Raw genomic sequence first — 22,688 nt, forward strand, 5'->3', positions numbered from 1 at the left:
TCCTAATCCCCTGCGCGCACGTGAAGCAAAAGCGCGATGCACGTGATGCAAACTCGGCTTTGGGAAAATGGCCACCGCGATCTCTAATGCGCACGCGTGGCATCCCGCGGCCATTTTCCTGAAGCTCCGTGCAGCAGAGCACTCGATCTGCGCACGCGCGGCCCCAGGAAGATGGCCGCCCCCACCGATGACAGGGGCAATAGCGCAGAACGCGCGCTTTTGCTTCACGTGCGTGCAGGGGATTAGGAACTCTGGACATGCGCACACCACTACGCCACCAACGGAAAGCTGGGGAAGAAAAGAGCGATGTCACCACGCCCACCTGACCAGACCAGCCTGATTGACAGGCGAAAACGGCGACTTTGGTAATGTATTTCTTAGCATAGGTGGGGAATCGGGGTACACTACATACACTATAGTAACGCACAGCGCAGGCCCTATTTAACAGTATTTATATCTCAATCTCAAAAAACGGGGTGACAGGTTCCCTTTAACTTGCAAACCACCCTTGGGGCTTAAGGGGTTAAAGACATACTGTGAGATGTAGGCTCATGTGATGCAATTGTATATGGGGCTGTCCTGAGATTGCAGTTGATCACTGTACTTTGCTTGGTGATTTATTCATGTACTAACGGTGGTTCTAGCGCCGCATCCATGAACTGACAGTGGTTCTAGCATTGCACTCTTGTGCCAATGGTGGTTCTGACCTTGTACACATATAGCAAACCGTAACTTGCTTCATGGCTATGTTAAAACTTAAAAAATCCTCGAAACTTAGTGATTTGAAATTACGATGAGGATTTGGTGAGATTAAGCTCAGTTTCTGCTCCACAAACTCAGTATAAGTTAGCGTATGTTCACACTATTTTTTGGTGCAGAATGTCTCCAAATCCTCCTCAAATGCTCAAAACCTGGTCCTAGTGATGTATTAATTATTATTATTATTTATATATAGAGCACCATTGATTCCATGGTGCTGTACATGAGAAGGGGTTACATACAAATTACAGATATCACTTACAGTGATACAGTATTAATGTGTACTGATGGTGATACATTTATGTAAGTACCCCTTTACATTTTTTATGACCTTTGGGATTTGTAAGTATGTCATTGCTGCCCTTGGACCAATAACTGTTGTGCACCTGTGACCTAGAATAATCCTTGTGCAAAGGTGCTTTCTATCAGTGTACAGATCTCCGACGCCATCTAAAGTCAGGGGCTCTCGAGATAAAAGGGATGTCTTTTGTTCCTTGTATCATAGCAATGAGATAGATAAGGGACAGGGGAATCATTACATAAAGGAAAGTTTAAGGATTACTTTCTGAAATAAATTGGACCAGTCCAACTATTTATATAAGAATTAAATTGAATGTCAAATAAACAATGAACATTGGATATGAAGGAGGTGTTTGTTCTGCTAAGGTATTTCTAAGCACAAGAAGAGGAGCTTGGATTGTAAATCGTATTTCTACCAATGGCTATCCGGCGGACATTGCAAAGTTAACTCGATTTGGGAGCTTGATCTACCAAATGTTTCCTAATTTGCTGAACTACGTGATAGAAAGAGAACTCAATCAGAGATTTAATCATGGCAATTACGGACTTGCGACACGACATAGGTAAAATGTATACTTTTTTTAGTAATTATTTATAGTTATTATCTATATTTTGTAGATTATTGTGTTGAAATAAATAGCATAAAACACTGTAAAGACACAGTATATGGGACGTAAAATCTGCAAGACTAAAGGCCCCGTCACACATAGCGAGATCGCTGCTGAGTCACAAGTTTTATGACGCAACAGCGATCTCAGTAGCGATCTCGCTATGTGTGACACGTACCAGCGATCAGGCCCCTGCTGTGAGATCGCTGGTCGTGTCGGAATGGCCTGGGCCATTTTTTGATCGTTGAGGTCCCGCTGACATCGCTGAATCGGCGTGTGTGACGCCGATTCAGCGATGTCTTCGCTGGTAACCAGGGTAAACATCGGGTAACTAAGCGCAGGGCCGCGCTTAGTAACCCGATGTTTACCCTGGTTACCATCGTTAAAGTAAAAAAAACAAACACTACATACTTACCTACCGCTGCCTGTCCCCGGCGCTCTGCTTCTCTGGTCTGGCTGTGAGCGCCGGTCAGCCGGAAAGCAGAGCGGTGACGTCACCGCTCTGCTTTCCGGCCGCTGTGCTCACAGCCAGACCAGAGAAGCAGAACGCCGGGGACAGACAGCGGTAGGTAAGTATGTAGTGTTTGTTTTTTTTACTTTAACGATGGTAACCAGGGTAAACATCGGGTTACTAAGCGCGGCCCTGCGCTTAGTTACCCGATGTTTACCCTGGTTACCGGGGACCTCGGGATCGTTGGTCGCTGGAGAGCTGTCTGTGTGACAGCTCTCCAGCGACCAAACAGCGACGCTGCAGCGATCCGGATCGTTGTCGGTATCGCTGCAGCGTCGCTAAAGTGTGACGGTACCTTTAAATGTGGGAAACCACTTTTAAAAGCATTGACGAGTCACTTGTCTTTCATAGATTTATCAGAACATTGATCAAACAAAGAGTCTAAAATGGCTTGGTTTTTCCAAGGACCTGCTTGGTCATTTGTTAAATAGCTCTAATTAATAATGACAAATCTGAACTTTAGGAAGAATAATAGCATTGCACTTAGACTCATCGAGGTTGACTGGTTGGATAGTATCTCTCAAGCTTGCTATGGTTACTTACAGGTGGTTTTCCGCAAAGGGTGATATTACTCTTTTTTTTGTTTTTTTTTTTGGGGGGGGCTGTAAACTGTATACAAACAATTTTCATGAATTTCACTATGCAATGTTAGCCAAAAGTTGGAATGTGAGATTGGTTTAGGATACATGATCTAAAAGTTATAGGGCAATTTAAAGGGTTTGTCCTTCATAAAATAAAATCAAATAATTTTGTTTAGGCAAGGATTGATTAAAAATAATGAATGGTCTCCTAGTGTCCCCGGCTAATTCATACAGCTGTGAAGGTCTGTGACATTTCTGTAATTGGCTGGAATGGACAGGTGTCTAGAAGAGCATGCCATCAGATGTTTTTCCAATGATGCGCTTTACTGGTCACCTGACCTCTGCAGCCAATAACAGGCTGCAGTAATGCTGTGACTTCCAAATGGAGCAGAAATTACTTTTGTAGCTGGCCCAGATCTATGGCCTGCACTGGTTTAACGGGAGGCTGGAAGGCGAGTATGCCTTTATTTATCATTTTAAATGAATCCATACTTAAAAAAATGATTTCCCTGTTGGATAGATTATTGTGCAAAAACAGTAAAAACTAAATGATAAACATTTGCTATCACAATAATCCTACTAAACCCATAAAAAGTTAATAAAAGTTGGTTAATTAATTATGTGTATGCCACTGATAAATACAACTCATCCCACAAGCAAAGCCCTTGTATGGCTACATCAAAGGAAAAATAAAAATGTTATGGCTTTTAAATGTGAAATTGAAAAAAAGGAAAGAAAATAAATTTGAGGCCCCCAAAAGGGTCAGTCTTGAAGGGGTTATTAAATCTGAAATTTACTGTCGTGAAGATAAATATGATACAACCAATTAAACAAAAATAAATAAATAGGAAGTAGGACAAGCAGAGCCCCTCACTTCTGCATCAGGAGGTAAGAGGTTCTGCTGAGGTAGGGTTGCTTGCCTGGTCTCCTGTGTAGCTGGTGGGAATCACACAAGGGGAACATCCGCCAAGGCCGTGGAGTACTCGGTACCGGGTCCAGTACTTAAATGGGATGTCACGGTGGGTGCGACCTGGTCCGTGACCCTGGGCACCCAAGTAAAAGGGATAGTCTTTAAAGGGGTTTTGATAATAAAGTTTGTTTGTGACGCCACCTGTGGTATTCGGTCAGGGGGGGTCCGCTGGGGTTATGTTATGGTAGCTAAGATGGTATAACTTCCCACAGGTAAAGTAGGTCCCCAAGGCTCTTGGTGTAGTAGAGGAGATGGTGGTCGGTGGTGTAGTAAGAAAATAGAGGACACAGGGTTGCAGTCTTGGTTTACGGCAGCCATAGTCCAGGGTACAGGATCCCGGTGTATAGATGAGGATGGTGAGTGGTGCAGTAAAGAACGGAGGACACAGGTTTTCAGTCTCTTTTTACCTGGTTTACTGAAGACTTTAGGCAGCCACAGTCCAGGGTACTGGCAACAGGTGATGGTGGAGTCCAGGCAGCCTGGAAATGGATTGAAATCCCTTGTTCAGGTCAGATTGGGAGCCTTCCTCTATGCGCTGACTGATAGTCCCTTGCTGAATGTGGCTTCCTTACAAGGTACTCTTTCTCTCCTGTCCTGGGACAGTGCCTGCATGGTAGGCAACTTGAGCCGTTCCTTGGGGTCTCTATTCACAGTGACTCTGGGCTCTGGACATTGCCGTACCTCAGGTGTAATGTGGGCAAGTCATTTGCAGTTTCCTGCCCTCCGGTTCTGACGTGGGACTTGCAGTTCCCCATGAACTCGGGCTCCCGGTGCCCTGTTTCTGCGCTCTAGCTTAGAGGAGATCACTCGCAGCTTCCCTCTAACTACAGATCTCTCCCATGCTCCTTCACTGTCTCTTGTCTACTACAGACTTACTAACTCCTCCTCCTGACCAGAATGTATATAGGGAAGTTCCCCTGAAAACCAGGTTCAGAGCTCCCCCTTCTGGCCTGGAGTCAGAATATGTTGAATGCATAGCTTACCTTCCAAAGGGATTCTCCTCGTTTCAAGGCATGGCATCACCCTCCCCGAGAGGAAGGCAATACCACTGTGGTACCTGAACCCCTGGGGTGCCACATTTCCCCCCCCCCCCCATTAAATCCAGTAGTCCCAGACTGGGAAAAGAAAACATATACAATACAGGTTAAGCACGATGCAAACATTTTGAAAAACATTTCAACAGGCTTAAACAGGTTAAATACGTATAAACTTTGGCTTCCCTTTATGGGAGGTACTTTGCTTTAAACGTTGCAAAACTGAATTTATGTAAGTACGACTGGTCTTATAACATGGTGTCCCTGTTCATAAACAACAGTACCGAAGTGGGTGACCCGTCATTAACCCCCAACGTAGGTTAGGGCAGGCTACAAGACATGAGGTCCAGACCTGGTGTTCCGCTGACACAAGACGGTTTTTCTTTGGTCTGAGGGACAAATGAGGCCCTACCCACACTGACAATGTGGGTAGAACCAATGGTGCACTTTGAAGGTGCCAACTATTTACAGTGACAGTTTTGGGGCAATTCACCGTCAATTACCCTATTGTCCATCTAAAGTTTTCCAATATTTTCATATTTTCGCAAACATTTTTACACAGGTAACACCAATTATTGACAGTTTACTTGTCCCTGTAACGGACTGGGATCTGACCTCTGGCACTATGGGTAGATCTACTCAGCACAGGCACTGAGGGTGATATGACCAGATTCACTAGGCTTGCTATCACTGGTGTTATGCGCTCTTTTATGGCTACACTACTGGGGATTCTAGGTAACACATGTGTACTTGATCTCCTAAGAGTACTGATGCTCACTGTGGGCATGACAGATTCATTGATAGCAGGGGGTGGATTCTCTTTGCTCCGCTGCTGGTGTGACATCTGCTGTTTGAGCCCACTGGTGTAGAGTCTCTTCTGATTCAAATTGATTTTGAGTCACATCTCCTTCAGGTATTTCAAACTGGGGAAAAGTCATAACAGGCACCACTATTGCTTGATTTACCTGAGTCCATGACTGGTGAAAGTCTCGGAGAATGGTATGGATTCTCTCTTCTTTTTCCTCCATGGGTTGAGGAGCACCTGAGTCTTTCTCCTTGTCTCTCAGTTTTTCAGGGCACACTTTAAGATGATCCCTTGATACCGCAGTCGAGGTTTCTCCTCCATCTTTGCTTATGAGACAGACTTTAGTATTATCAAAGTTTGATGGTAAGATGGTATATGGTTCTGCTTCCCATTGGTCATCACATTTGTGCATTCTCTTTTTCCGCTTTAGAACTTGTTCATCTGGTGACAAGGGAATTGCAGGGGCACGTCGATTATAGTTTCTTTCTTGTCTTTGTCTTGCCTGGGACAGACGTCTTTCCACACATTCTTGTACTTGGCGGTATTTCTGTTGTTGCTCAGTATCCCAATCTGCATCTGGTGAAGTTGTTTCTGGTGTTAGGACTCCCATATCAAGATCAACCGGTAATTTACTAGGTCTTCCTCTCATTAGATAGGCTGGAGTGCAGTTGGTGGAATTCACCAGGATGTGATTGTACAGATCTACTAGATCCGGCAACTTCTCTGGCCACAAATTTCTTTCTTCTAAAGGCAAGGTCCTCAGTAAGTCAATTACTACCTGATTCATCTTCTCACATATACTGTTTATCTGTGGACGGTACGGTGTTGTTCTGATCTTCTTACATCCTTACAGGTGACAGAACTCATGGAATACTTCTTCTTTAAAGGCTGGGCCTTGATCAGTGAGTAGCTTTTCAGGGTATCTGTGTGGTCAACAAAAGTGTTGTTGGAAGGCTTTGGCTGCCGTCTTTGCTATCTGGTCCTTGGCAGGCACGACTACTAGGAATCTGGAGTAATGGTCCACTATGGTCAAAGCATAGACAACCCTGGCTTGGGGTTAGCTTCACGTGATCTAAGGCTACCAATTCAAGTGGCTGTTTGGTGACTATGGGCTGCAGGGGTGCTCTCTGGCTTCACAGTTCTTTCTGCGCAGGCTGCATGGGCCACACTCTTGGCACCACTTTTCATTGGCTCTTCTCATGCTAATCCAATAGAACCTCCCACGAAGTAAGATTCCTAACTTCTTCCATCCCAAGTGTCCTGCTCCATCATGGTATGCTTCCAGAACCATCTTGTTTTGGAACTACCACCTGCCAGACCAGCTCGTGAGTATGTGGGTCGATATTTCTTCGGCACAGCTTACCGTTGTAGATGAACAATTTGCTCTCCTCCTTCCACAACTGCTGAGCCTCTTGTGGAGCATCTGGACCAGGGTGTGAATATGCTTGTGTCAGCAGCTCTTTGACCAGATGGACTGCGGGATCACTGTCCTGCGTCTCTGCCCATCCATGGTGGGGCAATGGGTTCAGCGTGGCTACTCGCCTGTCTGTGCACTTGTTCTTCACATATTGGGAGTACTAAGTCGCCCGGGGACGATGGAAAGCTGGTAACTCAATCTCTTCAAGTGCTTCCGGATCTTCTCCCACCTCTGGTAAATGGGGCATCCTAGACAGCGGATCAGCATTTGCACCCTTTTCCCTGCATGGTACTTAATAGTGAACTCGTAGTTGGACAACCAGGCCATCCATCACTGCTCCAATGCAACTAGTTTTGCCATCTCCAGGTGAGTCAGCGGATTGTTGTCCATGTAAATGGTGAACTATGCTGAAGCCAGGTAGTGCTTGAAACGCTCTCTTACCGCCCAGACTATGGCTAGGAACTCTAGCTTGAAGGAACTGTAAGTTTTGGGGTTCCTTTCAGTGGGACGAAATTTCCTGCTGGCATAAGAAATTACTCTTTCTTTGCCTTTCTGCACCTGGGACAATACTGCTCCCAATCCCATGTTGCTGGCGTATGTGTAGAGCACAAATTGTTGGTGATAGTCAGGGTAAGCCAGTAGCTCATCTCCCGTGAGAGCCAACTTCAACTGAGTGAAGGATTCTTCCAGCCTGTCATTCCACTCAAATAGAGGACCCTTATTCTTGGTCTTCTTGGATTGGCCCACAAACAGGTCTTGCAGGGGTGCAGATATCTTAGTGAAGTCCTTAATGAACCTTCAGTGGTAGTCTACCAACCCAAGGAACTGCCAGACTTCGTGGATGTTGCTGGGTTTCGGCCAGTCCCTGATCACGGTGACCTTCTCGGGGTCTTGGGCCACTCCTTCAGGCCTTACCACATGGCCCAAGTACTGTACTTTGGGTTTTAATAGGTGGCACTTTCACGGCTTTACCTTCAGGCCAAAGTTAGACAGAGCATCAAACACCTCAGCCAGGTGCTTCAGGTGGTCCTCATAAGTCTTGGAGAAGATGATGACATCATCCAGGTACAATAAGATGGTTTCAATATTCTTGTGCCCGAGGCAGCACTCCATCATCCTATGGAATATCCCTGGTGCGTTGCAAAGTCCAAACGACATGTAGTTGAATTTGGAGTGGCCCATCAGTGTCGTGATGGCTGTCTTTTCCTTATCCACCTTTGCCAAGGGAGCCTGCCAATACCCACTAGTGAGATCTAAGGTGGAGAAATAGTTAACAGATTTTAAAGCAGCAAATGACTCTTCGATTCTGGGCAACGGGTAGGCATCCTTGTGTGTAGTGCGGTTTATCTGCCTGTAATCAACAAATATCTTCATTGTACCATCCTTCTTTGTAACGAACACTAACGGAGCTGCCCAGGGGCTACAACTGTATCTGATTACCCCAGCCTCCTTCATCTCTCGTAACATACTCTTGGCACATTGGTAGTGAGCTGGAGGTACAGGCCGGTACCTCTCTTTAATGGGCGGATGACCTCCAGTGGGGATATGATGTTGAACCCCTTTTACGTGCCCACAATCTAGTGGATGCTTGTTGAATACCCATTCATACTCATGGACCACCCAGTTAGCCCCAAGTTTTTGATGTGACTGGGTAGAATCAGTGCCCACGTGTAACTTCTGACACCAATCCTCCAACTGTCCTGCAGAGCCTTTGTCCTCCGCCTGATTGGACGGGACCAAGGCTTCTGTGACTTTTATTGCATTATCTTTAACAGTAAACAGTTTAGCAAATGTGGCATATCTGGGTAAGTGAACCTCCTTCTCTCCACAGTTCAGGACACGTACTGGCATCCTCCCATTGTGGACATTAACCACCCCTCTGGCTGTCAAGACGGTGTGCCTACTATCTGAATACACAGGTTCTACCAGGGCCTGGTAGTCTTTACCTCTGAGGCCTATTGCTGCCTGACACCAGATCAACATTTCACTCCTGGGGGGTATTGCAATGGGGATCTGATCACTCACTGTGACACGTCCAACTTCTCCACCAGACAATTCTGTAACACTTGTTGTAACAAGACAATAACCTCAGCAAGACAGTTTTCTATGACATTAGTACCTAAGGTCATCATGGGGTTACATTCTCACCGGTCAGTATCAACAATCACCAGTCCTTGGGCCTTCAATTCTACCCACCCCACCTTAATGGTTACATCCTCATACCCCACCTGTGGCAAAGGCTGACTATTACTGGCTACTATTGTCAAATCACTATCTGGGCCACGAGTGATATCAGTCAGCCCAATACCATTTTTAGAGAGTGTAAAGCATAGTCGTCACCTGAGAGCCGGTGTCCAGTAAAGCATTCGATCACAATGGGAAGGATCGGTCGTCCTCCGACATACTTGGCTCACCAGTTTTGAGGGCCTGGTTATTCTACTCCTGGGGGTTGGCCCTCTGCCCCAGGGGTCACTTTTTTAAATGGCAAAACTTTGCGATGTGCTCCGCCTGGTACAGTGGCAGCAGGGACCTGATGAAAGGGTGCCACCTCCTGGTGGTAAGTGACAGCTGGATGCCTAGGGGGCACTGTGTGGCTGGGCTGAGGTTCATGCAGCACCCAGATGGCCTTGTCTTTAAAATGTGCAAAGTCCAGGTCAGGGTTTTGCAAGGCCAGGATGCGCAGCTGGGTCCTGTGGGTACTGGACAGGAGTCCCTCAATGAACTGCTCCTTTAATAGCTTGTCCCCATCCTGCATGCTGTTCAGGTCAACCTGCTTAATGGCCCGCAGTGCCTCCTGGAGACTAAGGGCATAGTCCCGTATGCTATCCTGTGCTCTTTGTTTGCACCCGAAAAACCTCATTTTGATTTTTGCAGCCGTGTGGGTGTCAAAAGTGGTCAATATCCAGCCAGGATTTTACTTCATTTTGTGCTACACCAATTAATTGACCAGTTAGAATGCTGACCGTTTGGTGTTCTGTTAGGGGGTATACTTCAAATAGGCTGCAGAGCCTTTCTTTAAGGTCACTCAGAGTGTGGGACTCCCCTGAATATTGTGGAAGCCAGGCCGCTCCCAGTATATAGGGCATGGATAGCGGTATTATAGGAGCTGTTACTGCGGTGGGTTCCTGCTGGTTTGGAAGAGCTGCGGGAACAGCGGGGCCCGGCAGCATCATGGAAACTGCAGCTGCGTCCTCCGCGGGGCCTGGGGGCATCAAAGGGCCTGCGGCTGTGACTGCCGCTAGTTCTTCTCCCGGGCCGGACATTTCCCTTCCCCCATGCTAACCTCAAGCAGGCCTGGCGTCCTGTCACCGGAATCTGCAGCAGTACCTCCTGTGCTCAGTCAGGCGCTCTTCCCGGACGTCCTTCCGGAGCTTCCGGCGTCCTCACTTGCGGCTCTCCTGCACTGTGCCCACTTCCTCTTCGCGCTCTTTTGCAGACTCCGCCCACCAAGGTACACCTCTTTCTTCTCCTCGCGCTCCATGTGGCATGGCAAAGGCGGCTTACACACAGTTTAGCACAGTCTATGGCACACAGTACCTGGCAATGCCAGGGCACGGATCCTGTTCGTGTCACCAAGTTGGAACATCTGCCAGGGCCATGGGGTGCTCGGTATCGGGTCCGGTACTTAAAGGGGATGTCACGGTGGGTGCAACCCGGTCCGTGGTCCTAGGCCCCCAAGTAAAAGGGATAGTCTTTAAAGGGGTTTTGATAATAAAGTTTGTTCGTGATGCCACCTGTGGTATTCAGTCAGAGGGGACCGACGCTGCTTAAAGTGGTCCGCTTGGGTTATGTTATGGCAGCTAGGATGGTATAACTTCCCACAGGTGAAGTAGGTCCCCAGGGCTCCCGGTGTACAGAAGAGGATGGTGAGATGTGCAGTAAAGGACGGAGGACACAGATTTGCAGTCTCTTTACCTGGTTTACTGAAGACTTCAGGCAGCCACAGTCCGGCGTACTGGCAACAGGTGATGGTGGAGTCCAGGCAGCCTGGAAACGGATTGAACCCCCTTGGTCTGGTCAAATTGAGAGCCTTCCTCTATGCGCTGACGGATAGTCCCTTGCCGCCTGTGGCTTCCTTACAAGGTACTCTTTCTCTCCTATACTGGGACAGTGCCTGCACGGTAAGCAACTTGAGCCGTTCCTTGGGGTCTCTATTCATGGTGACTCTGGGCTCCAGATGTTGCTGTACCTCAGGTGTAATGTGGGCAAGTTACTTGCAGTTTCCTGCCCTCCCGGTTCTGCCGTGGGACTTGTAGTTCCCCACGACCTCGGGCTCCCGGTGCCCGATTTCTGTGCTCTAGCTTAGAGGACCTCACTCGCAGCTTCCCTCTAGCTCCTGATCTCTCCTGTGCTCCTTCACTGTATCTTGTCTGCTACAGACTAACTAACTCCTCCTCCAGTTCAGAATGTACTGTATATAGGGAACTTCCCCTGAAAACTGGGTTCAGAGCTCCCCCTTCTGGCCTGGAGTCAGAATGTGTTGAATGCACAGCTTACCTTCCAAAGGGATTCTCCTCGTTTCCAGGCATGGCATCACCCTCCCCGAGATGAAGGCAAAACCATTGTGGTACCTGAACTCCTGGGGTGCCACACAAGCATCCCATTGTGTATTCTGTGTGATCTACCTGTTGTGACCTGGCAAGTGCCTGTCAACACCACGTCAGCAACGCCTCTGTTTTACCTATGGAAGGGAAAGAACCTGGATTACTCCTTTTAGCCAAACAAATATAAAATGGGAAATTTACTGTGATAAATGTGCCAGATTTGTAGCTAAATTAAGGCAAAACTAGCTTACATGCTGAGCACCCTATTTATTATCCTACAGATTGTATATGAAGGGGGGATTTTAAGCTAGACTGAAAAGCAGAACTTTCCCTAAGGCAGGGATCATACATGCGAGAAATACTGCCATTATTACCCGGCATTGCCACTGTCACTCAGGAGTGGAGCGTGCGGCCACATAGCAATACATGCAGCTGCACGCTCCGCTCCTGAGTGACGGTGGCAATGCCAGGTGTTAACATGCGAGATTCGGCCGTATTTCTCGCATGTGTGATCTAGGCCTTAAGTGATATATAGAAACTGTAGTTAGAGCCGTTTAAAGGAAAGTATTTCTTAAAAACCAAATGATAGCTTGATGGATGCAAGAGCTGTTGGCAGACAGACTGATGTCCACATCAGATTCTTCACTAGATAGATTAGAACCAAGGTAAAGCGTAAATGAGTTTTCAGGGAGTTAAATGTTGGTGGTCTGTCTATAGGATTTTGCACAGCCGTCAATCAGAACTACATTTCTTATTTTATGCCTATTTTCTTGTTGTGATTTTTAAAATCCAAGTTCAGCAACCGGTTTAGTCATTTTTACTGCCTGAAATATAGTTAACCCCTTAGAGACCACCAATTCGTCTTTTTACTGACCTGCGATATAAGAGACTAGTATCGCCTGACGAGTGACAATCCTGTATTTGTTGGCTCTACACTGTAGCTGACAACTTCCTGCATCAGCCACAATCAGTGTTGGCACCGAATATGTTATTGTTATATAAATTGCCACATGTCTGATTTAGAAAAATTGCTCAGTTACTAAGGGGTTAATGTGTTGATAATGTTTCACAGATTCACCAGCCAACATCCAACAATCAATGATGACCTTCCAAATCGCATCATATGTGGATTTGTTCAAGTTAGGCCAAATGTCAAGGAATTTACGGAAACTGGTGTCATCTTTGAAGATGGAACAATAGAGGAAAATATTGATGCCATCATCTTTGCTACTGGATACAGTTTTTCTTTCTCTTTTTGTGAAGAATCTGTTCTCAGTGTTCAGAAAAACAAGGTTTCCTTATACAAATATATGTTTCCTTACCATTTGGAAAAGCCCACACTAGCAGTAGTGGGACTCATTCAGCCTCAAGGCGCCGTCATGCCAATATCTGAGCTTCAGTGTCGTCTGGCCACCCGGGTGTTTAAAGGTATAAAGCTGAACACTACACATTACTGCATATAGTACAACGTGGGTATTGCTAGCTGTTTTCATCATCAATAATCATTCATATGTTTTCTATTAAGCTACAGATAGTTAGAGCATACTGATAATGAAGTTTTTGTCCAGCCTCTTAAAGGCTGCTTTGAATTTTAAAAATTAACAAACTAGGTAAGGGCATGTGCACACAGTTGGTTTTGGGGGCAGAAAAATCTGCTGCAAATGCTCAAATGTTGGCAGGAAAAATGCTGCATAAAATAGATGCATTTTTACATACCTTTATACTTTTTTATTTTTTCCCCATTCATTTGAATGCATGACCAAATGCTTCAAAAATGCTGAAAGAATCAACATGCTGCAGATTTGAAATTTTAATTTGCTAGTATTGAGAAATGCAGAGTTTTTTAGAATTGATAAACCTGCAGGAAAAATGTGGGAAAAAAAGCCATGTGTTAACAAGCCTAAGAGCTCAATCCCACTTCCGATTAAATCTGACAAATGCGATCCAATAAAAAATTGGATTGAATTCAGACCAATGTTATTTTATCATTGTGTGTTCATCTGTGTTTTTTCTTCAGCTCTGATCAGATCACAATCGGACTGGAAAAAAGTCGCAGCATGCTGCAATTGCAATCTCGCATCAGCGCTCGCGCTGTGGGAAAATATCCCACAGTGCTCGCGCTTACGTCAAATAGGTGAAGTGAGTTCATTGACCATGAACTTGCAGGACCTGTCAGATGGCACCGTGAGCAGGAGAACTTCTCAGGCTCTCGGTGCCATCCAATAGGTAATAGGAGTTCACAGACAGACATTGGGCACACCGTGCTCAGTTTCTCTGCTGGATGCCAGGCTGCTTGGTCGCACCATGCAGCCTGCCATCTAGATGTAGCAGAGCTAGACCCGTCGTGGGACAAATGGATTAAAAGCATCTCTGCGGAAAGGTGAGAAATATTGTTTTTTGTTTTTTTTTTAAATCTTTTGCAGATGACGAGGGCATGGATTAAAAGCATCTCTGCGGAAAGGTGAGGAATATTGTTTTTTTTTATCTTTTGCAGATGACGAGGGCATTGGGGGAATATGCGAGGTCGAAAGTAGGGTTTAATGAAGAAACTTAAAAGAGTCTATGTCATTCTTTCAATTAAAGGACTTTTTTCTGGGTGTCTGTGTTTTCTTACAATGTGACTATGGGTTTAATAATGGGGGCATCTTATATCCATCTCTAACCTTGGGGCTTGATGTCATCTGACAATACAAATGTGACATCAACCCCCCAACTATCACCCCTCTTGCCACCGCTACAGGGCAAGTGGGAAGAGTGAGGCTAAGTGCCAGAATTGAGATGCGCCTTTTCTGGGTCAGCTGAGAGCTGATGTTTATAGCCTGGGGGTGGGGGCCAGTATCCATGGCCCCTTCCTAGGCTATTAATATCAGCCCACATCTGTCTGCATAGCATTTGCTGGTTATTAATTATAAGGGGACACCAAGCCATTTTCTTTTTGGGGTCCCCCATTTTAATAGCCAGTAAAGGCTAAGTATATAGTTGTGAGCTGATATTAATAGCCTGGGATGCTCCATGGGGATTACCCCCTTCGCAGGCTATAAACATCGGCCCCCAGCCATCAGCTTTCCCTCTGCGGGTTACAAAAATTGCACGGGAGCCCACGCCATTTTTTCCAAACAATAATCTTTTATTAAATACATGCACAGTAAGCTGCACACACTGTACTAATCGTATTTGTCACAGACACCTGTATATCTACCTATTCTGTTTGTATTTACTGTATCGATGTGAATACTCTTCTGCCCAATGATGACAAAAGTATTCTAGGAGTGATACCTTTTTTGTCATCATTGGGCAGAAAAGTAGTCACATTGATTTTTCTGGCTAACACGGTACTACAATATAAATTATTTACTGTATGTAATCCATCTCTTCTATCCTGTTGGCTCCTGCTGTGATTTTACAGTACACGGCACATGAATTGCCTGCTTTTCTTGTATCTATCTATGCAATATAAAAACATATATATATATATATATTATTTATTTATATAGCACCATTGATTCCATGGTGCTGTACATGAGAAGGGGTTACATACAAATTGCAGATGTCACTTACAGTTAGCAAACTAATATTGACAGACTGATACAGAGGGGCGAGGACCCTGCCCTTGCGGGCTTACATTCTACAGGATGGTGGGGATGGAGTCGATAGGTTGAGGGTTGCAGGAGCTCCGGTGTTGGTGAGGCGGTAGCTCCGGTAGTGGTGAGGAGGCAGCCGGGTCATTGCAGGCTGTAAGCTTTCTTGAAGAGGTGGGTTTTCAGGTTCCATCTAAAGGTGGTTGATAGTCAGACGTGTTGGGGCACAGAATTCCAGAGGATGGGGGATATTCGGGAGAAGTCTTGGAGGCGAATAGGTGAGGAGCGAATAAATGTGGAGGAGAGAAGGAGGTCTTGGGAGGACCAGAGATTACGTGAGGGAAGATATTAGGAAGATATTAGGAAGAGATTAGTTCAGAGATATATGGAGGAGACAGGTTATAGATAGCCTTGTAGTTCAGTATTAATTATTTGAACTGGATACGCTGCGGAAACGGGAGCCAATGAAGAGATTTGCAGAGGGGAGAAGCGGAGAAGTAGCGAGTAGAGTTGAGCGACCTTGACCTTTTTAGAGTCGAGCCGGGTTTTGCGAAACCCGACTATGTCCAAAGTCGGGTCGAGTGAAATCGGCCGATGATGACGTAAAGTCGGGATCGACCGAAACACGAAACCCAATGCAAGTCAATGGGGCAGCATAGTCGGCAGTGAGTGGGGGCCAGGAAAACACCTAGAGTGGCCATTTTAATGTCAAAACCATCCATTCTTCTTAATGAAGCTTGTCAAGCGTAATTTACCTTATAATAATTGGAAGGCATTTGAAATTGGGGGTCATTTGGCTAAAGTTGTGGGGGGTAGGGCTGGTTCAAGTAATTAGTGGGCCCAGGAAATCTGGACCACGTCACGGCAGTGGAGCAGGGAGAGGTAAGTATTTCAACTTTGCAAGTGCTGTGAACCTGAGCAAGCAGGGGGGGCCCACTCGTTGGCATTGGCACTGGCACAGGGCCCCTCAAAGTACAGCGGTGTGTTTGCACGGCGGGGGCGCCTCCCACCGGCAGCAACACTTTTGCGTACTATGAGAGGCCCTGTGCCAGTGACGTCGCCAACTAGTATTCCTCCCCCCACCTGATGAAGGAACCTGCACTTTCATCTGCACCTTCCTCTTTGTCCCCGTGTAAGGTGGTATGGTATGCGGGAAGAGCAACCTGACTTTCAGCAGGGTCACAATGTTGTTGTGTAGCGTGCACGGGGAATGTTGCGTTATGGGTCAATGTACCAGCAGACTCATCTATCACTGGCTGGGCAATGGGCACGATGAAGTGGAAACACAGATATAGGCCCAAAGAAGAAAGTGGGCTAAATGCAGTTCAAAATTGGTAACACAGGAATAACCAGGGGGCATTGCAGTGGAGGACAACTGGAATGAGAGGCTGACACAGAGAGTAGGGCCAAATCAGTAAGTAGTCGAAATGCAGTTCAAAATTGGCAACCGTAGTAAACAGGCGGCACAGCTTTGTTCAGTGGAGGAGAACAGCAAGGAGTGGCAGACACCGATAGTAGGCCCCAAACCAACTAGTACGCCAAATGCAGTTGTTCCATTTAACCACAATTTAATGAGAGCCTGAAGATAGAAGCTCAGGAAAGGCAACCTGGGGAACACCTTGGAGTGTAACACACCATCTCTCTCCACCCCATACCCATTTTGTATGGCCTAATGCAGTGTACTTTTCTACAACTACTAAACGAGAGTCGGAAGACCGAAGCAATGGCAAGGAAACCTGGGGAACACCTTAGAGTGTAACACACCCTCTCTCTACACCCCATACCCAATTTGAAGGCCTAATGCAGTGTAGTTTCCAAGAACTACTAAACGAGAGCCGGAAGATCGAAGCTCAGGAAAGGCAACCTGGGGAACACCTTGGAGTGTAACACACCCTCTCGCTACACCCCATACCCAATTTGAAGGCCTAATGCAGCGTAGTTTCCAACAACTACTAAACGAGAGCCGGAAGATCGAAGCTCAGGAAAGGCAACCTGGGGAACACCTTGGAGTGTAACAAACCCTCTCTCTACACCCCATACCCAATTTGTAGGCCTAATGCAGCGTAGTTTCCGACAACTACTAAACGAGAGCATGAAGATCGAAGCTCAGGAAAGGCAACCTGGGGAACACCTTGGAGTGTAACACACCCTCTCTCTACACCCCATACCCAATTTGTAGGCCTAATGCAGCGTAGTTTCCGACAACTACTAAACGAGAGCCGGAATATCGAAGCTCAGGAAAGGCAACCTGGGGAACACCTTGGAGTGTAACACACCCTCTCTCTACGCCCCATACCCAATTTGTAGGCCTAATGCAGCGTAGTTTCCGACAACTACTAAACGAGAGCCGGAATATCGAAGCTCAGGAAAGGCAACCTGGGGAACACCTTGGAGTGTAACACACCCTCTCTCTACACCCCATACCCAATTTGAAGGCCTAATGCAGTGTAGTTTCCAAGAACTACTAAACGAGAGCCGGAAGATCGAAGCTCAGGAAAGGCAACCTGGGGAACACCTTGGAGTGTAACACACCCTCTCGCTACACCCCATACCCAATTTGAAGGCCTAATGCAGCGTAGTTTCCAACAACTACTAAACGAGAGCCGGAAGATCGAAGCTCAGGAAAGGCAACCTGGGGAACACCTTGGAGTGGAACACACCATCTCTCTACACCCCATACCCAATTTGAAGGCCTAATGCAGAGTAGTTTCCAAGAACTACTAAACGAGAGCCGGAAGATCGAAGCTCAGGAAAGGCAACCTGGGGAACACCTTGGAGTGTAACACAACGTCTCTCTACACGACGGAAGGGCTGATTCTTAGGAAGGAAGGCTGTTGGAAATAAGCATTGCGCGTCCGAGGGTGATTATATTCTTATTAGGTATATACTCACCCTCGGACGCGCCCTGCTTCTTTATTTGGAATGAATGTTTATTTGCAATGTGGTGTTGACTTTCTCTATTATTTTGGTAATTAATGATTTTATTATTTTCATTATTTTGCATCTTCTCGGCAATAATATAAAGAAGACGCGACAGGACAACACTCGGTGGATGCCATATGTGTGTTTTCAATTTAAAAAAACTTTCAGTTAACTACTTGCAGGAGAAAGTAATTGTAGCTGGTGGCCATTTTTAGTACTGTACCAGATTAGAGTTGTGTGTTTGTTTTTAATGTTAAAATGTCTGCATTTGATATCTCACCAGTATTTTCTTTTTTATAAGCAAAATACTTATTTTTATATTTTCTGATGTTGGTTCCAGGGGTACACGGCCAGCAGTGCCCTGGTCAGTGTAGTAGTAGTTGAAAGAATGGACCGCAGACAGGCATCGAAGGCCTAAAATAATAACACATGGCTGTAGGCAATTTTAAATTGGTTCCAGGGGTACACGGACAGCAGTGGTGTGGTCAGTGGAGGCCTAGTGGAAGGAGTGACCGCAGACAGGCATCGAAGGCCTAAAATAATAACACATGGCTGTAGGCAATTTTAAATTGGTTCCAGGGGTACACGGGCAGCAGTGACCTGGTCAGTGTAGTAGTAGTTGAAAGAATGGACCGCAGACAGGCATCGAAGGCCTAAAATAAAAAAATTGGGCTGGCTGTAGGCAATTTTAAATTGGTTCCAGGGGTACACGGGCAGCAGTGGTGTGGTCAGTGGAGGCCTAGTGGAAGGAGTGACCGCAGACAGGCATCGAAGGCCTAAAATAATAACACATGGCTGTAGGCAATTTTAAATTGGTTCCAGGGGTACACGGGCAGCAGTGACCTGGTCAGTGTAGTAGTAGTTGAAAAAATGGACCGCAGACAGGCATCGAATGCCTAAAATAATAACACATGGCTGTAGGCAATTTTAAATTGGTTACAGGGGTACACGGACAGCAGTGACCTGGTCAGTGTAGTAGTAGTTGAAAGAATGGACCGCAGACAGGCATCGAAGGCCTAAAATAAAAAAATTGGGCTGGCTGTAGGCAATTTTAAATTGGTTCCAGGGGTACACGGACAGCAGTGGTGTGGTCAGTGGAGGCCTAGTGGAAGGAGTGACCGCAGACAGGCATCGAAGGCCTAAAATAATAACACATGGCTGTAGGCAATTTTAAATTGGTTCCAGGGGTACACGGACAGCAGTGACCTGGTCAGTGTAGTAGTAGTTGAAAGAATGGACCGCAGACAGGCATCGAAGGCCTAAAATAAAAAAATTGGGCTGGCTGTAGGCAATTTTAAATTGGTTCCAGGGGTACACGGGCAGCAGTGACCTGGTCAGTGTAGTAGTAGTTGAAAGAATGGACCGCAGACAGGCTTAGAAGGCCTAACATAACAAACTTGGGCTGGCTGTAGGCACTTTTAAATTGGTTCCAGGGGTACACGGGCAGCAGTGGTCTGGTCAGTGGAAGTCTAGTGGAAGGAGTGACCGCAGACAGGCTTCCAAGGCCTAACATAACAAACTTGGGCTGGCTGTAGGCACTTTTAAATTGGTTCCAGGGGTACACGGGCAGCAGTGGTCTGGTCAGTGGAAGTCTAGTGGAAGGAGTGACCGCAGACAGGCTTCCAAGGCCTAACATAACAAACTTGGGCTGGCTGTAGGCACTTTTAAATTGGTTCCAGGGGTACACGGGCAGCAGTGGTCTGGTCAGTGGAAGTCTAGTGGAAGGAGTGACCGCAGACAGGCTTCCAAGGCCTAACATAACAAACTTGGGCTGGCTGTAGGCACTTTTAAATTGGTTCCAGGGGTACACGGGCAGCAGTGGTCTGGTCAGTGGAAGTCTAGTGGAAGGAGTGACCGCAGACAGGCTTCCAAGGCCTAACATAACAAACTTGGGCTGGCTGTAGGCACTTTTAAATTGGTTCCAGGGGTACACGGGCAGCAGTGGTCTGGTCAGTGGAAGTCTAGTGGAAGGAGTGACCGCAGACAGGCTTCGAAGGCCTAACATAACAAAATTGGGCTGGCTGTAGGCACTTTAAATTGGTTCCAGGGGTACATGGGCAGCAGTGTATGGTCAGTGGAAGTCTAGTGGAAGGAGTGACGGCAGACAGTCTTCGAAGGCCTAACATAACAAAATTGGGCTGACTGTAGGCACTTTTAAATTGGTTCCAGGGTAACACGGCCAGCAGTGGCCTGGTCAGTGTAGTAGTTGTAGAAAGAAGGGACCGCAGACAGGCTTCGAAGGCCTAACATAACAAAAATGTCAAAACAATGGTATTGTCAGTGCCAGGCATTGAAGGATGTCAGCGGCTAGACTACACATTGGTGAAGCTGTGAGAGATAATTTTGCTAGTGGTAGAGCACTGTTTGAGCTGGGGGGGGGAACTGTCTTGTGGCCGGCGGTACAGGCACAGGGCCCCTCATATTACAACGGTGTGTCTGACGTTGGGTGCGCACCACCACCGCCAGAGACACTTTATTGTACTATGAGGGACCCAGTGGCAGTGCCGTCGACCAAAAGCGGCCACACCCACCTCTTCAGACAAACAGCACTCTCAAGGGTCCAAGCGCAAAGTGGCGATAGCACGGCCCCGTGTGGGGAGTTTGGCCATTTCGTGAGGTGGAAACATGTCGTATGCTGGACAATCAGGTGAAGAAAATTACGAGATTGGAAAAGTCATTCAGAATAGTCCACAGGCAAGACCTTTTCATAGGAAAGCTAGGTGTCAGCCGGGCAGGGTGGGGCAAAAGATTTTGAAATCCAGTTGTGGTTCATTTTAATGAAGGTTAGATCATCTACATTTTGGGTAGCCAGACGAGTCCTTTTTTCTGTTAGTATTGAACCTGCAGCACTGAATACTCTTTCTGATAGGACACTAGCTGCCGGGCAAGCAAGCTCCTGCAATGCATATTCTGCCAATTCTGGCCAGGTGTCTAATTTGGATGCCCAGTAATCAAATGGGAATGACGGTTGAGGGAGAACGTCGATAAGGGATGAAAAATAGTTTGTAACCATACTGGACAAATGTTGTCTCCTGTCACTTTGAATTGATGCTGCAGTACCTGTCCTGTCTGCGGTCATAGAAAAATCACTCCACAACCTGGTCAGAAAACCCCTCTGTCCAACGCCACTTCTGATTTCTGCCCCTCTAACACCTCTGGTCTGCTGGCCCCTGGAGCTCGTGTGAGAACGATCACGGGCGCTGTGTGCAGGGAATGCCAGAAGCAAACGGTCAACAAGAGTTGATTGTTTTGTTGCTAATATTAGTTCCAAGTTCTCATGTGGCATAATATTTTGCAATTTGCCTTTATAGCGAGGATCAAGGAGGCAGGCCAACCAGTAATCGTCATCGTTCATCATTTTTGTAATGCGTGTGTCCCTTTTGAGGATACGCAAGGCATAATCCGCCATGTGGGCCAAAGTTCCCGTTGTCAAATCTGCGGTTGTGCTTGGTTGAGGGGCAGTTGCAGGCAAATCTACGTCACTTGTGTCCCTCAAAAAACCAGAACCCGGCCTTGCCACGCCACCAATTTCCCGTGCCCCCGGGAAAGCTTCCTCATTAAAAATATACTCATCCCCATCATCCTCCTCATCCTCCACCTCCTCTTCGCCCGGTACCTCGTCATGTACACTGCCCTGACCAGACAATCGCTGACTGTCATCAAGGCTTTCCTCTTCCTCTGGTGCAGACGCCTGATCCTTTATGTGCGTCAAACTTTGCATCAGCAGACGCATTAGGGGGATGCTCATGCTTATTATGGCGTTGTCTGCACTAACCAGCCGTGTGCATTCCTCAAAACACTGAAGGACTTGACACATGTCTTGAATCTTCGACCACTGCACACCTGACAACTCCATGTCTGCCATCCTACTGCCTGCCCGTGTATGTGTATCCTCCCACAAAAACATAACAGCCCGCCTCTGTTCGCACAGTCTCTGAAGCATGTGCAGTGTTGAGTTCCACCTTGTTGCAACGTCTATGATTAGGCGATGCTGGGGAAGGTTCAAAGAACGCTGATAGGTCTGCATACGGCTGGAGTGTACAGGCGAACGGCGGATATGTGCGCAAAGTCCACGCACTTTGAGGAGCAGGTCGGATAACCCCGGATAACTTTTCAGGAAGCACTGCACCACCAGGTTTAAGGTGTGAGCCAGGCAAGGAATGTGTTTCAGTTGGGAAAGGGAGATGGCAGCCATGAAATTCCTTCCGTTATCACTCACTACCTTGCCTGCCTCAAGATCTACAGTGCCCAGCCACGACTGCGTTTCTTGCTGCAAGAACTCGGACAGAACTTCCGCGGTGTGTCTATTGTCGCCCAAACACTTCATAGCCAATACAGCCTGCTGACGTATGCCAGTAGCTGCCCCATAATGGGAGACCTGGTGTGCAACAGTGGCAGGTGCGGATGGAGTGTTTGTGCGACTGCGGTCTGTGGACGAGCTCTTGCTTCTGCAGGAGGACGAGGAGGAGGAGGAGGAGGGGGTGCGAACGGCTACAGACAACTGTTTACTAGACCGTGGGCTAGGCAGAACTGTCCCAAACTTGCTGTCCCCTGTGGACCCTGAATCCACCACATTTACCCAGTGTGCCGTGATGGACACGTAACGTCCCTGGCCATGCCTACTGGTCCATGCATCTGTTGTCAGGTGCACCTTTGTGC

General features: G+C 46.9%; 1 protein-coding gene across 2 annotated transcripts in view; it reads left to right on the plus strand.

Annotated features, from left to right (window-relative positions):
- The window catches only part of LOC138647888 (flavin-containing monooxygenase 5-like), a 243,987-nt gene that overhangs the window by 205,343 nt on the left and 15,956 nt on the right, over positions 1–22,688 (plus strand). For both annotated transcript variants that reach the window (XM_069737224.1, XM_069737226.1), the window contains exons 6-7: positions 1,426–1,622; positions 12,602–12,957. In XM_069737224.1, the coding sequence (XP_069593325.1) occupies positions 1,426–1,622; positions 12,602–12,957 (553 nt within the window). The remainder of the gene's footprint in view (positions 1–1,425; positions 1,623–12,601; positions 12,958–22,688) is intronic.

Source organism: Ranitomeya imitator, chromosome 8 (assembly GCF_032444005.1).
Source record: "Ranitomeya imitator isolate aRanImi1 chromosome 8, aRanImi1.pri, whole genome shotgun sequence".
Lineage (NCBI taxonomy): Eukaryota > Metazoa > Chordata > Amphibia > Anura > Dendrobatidae > Ranitomeya > Ranitomeya imitator.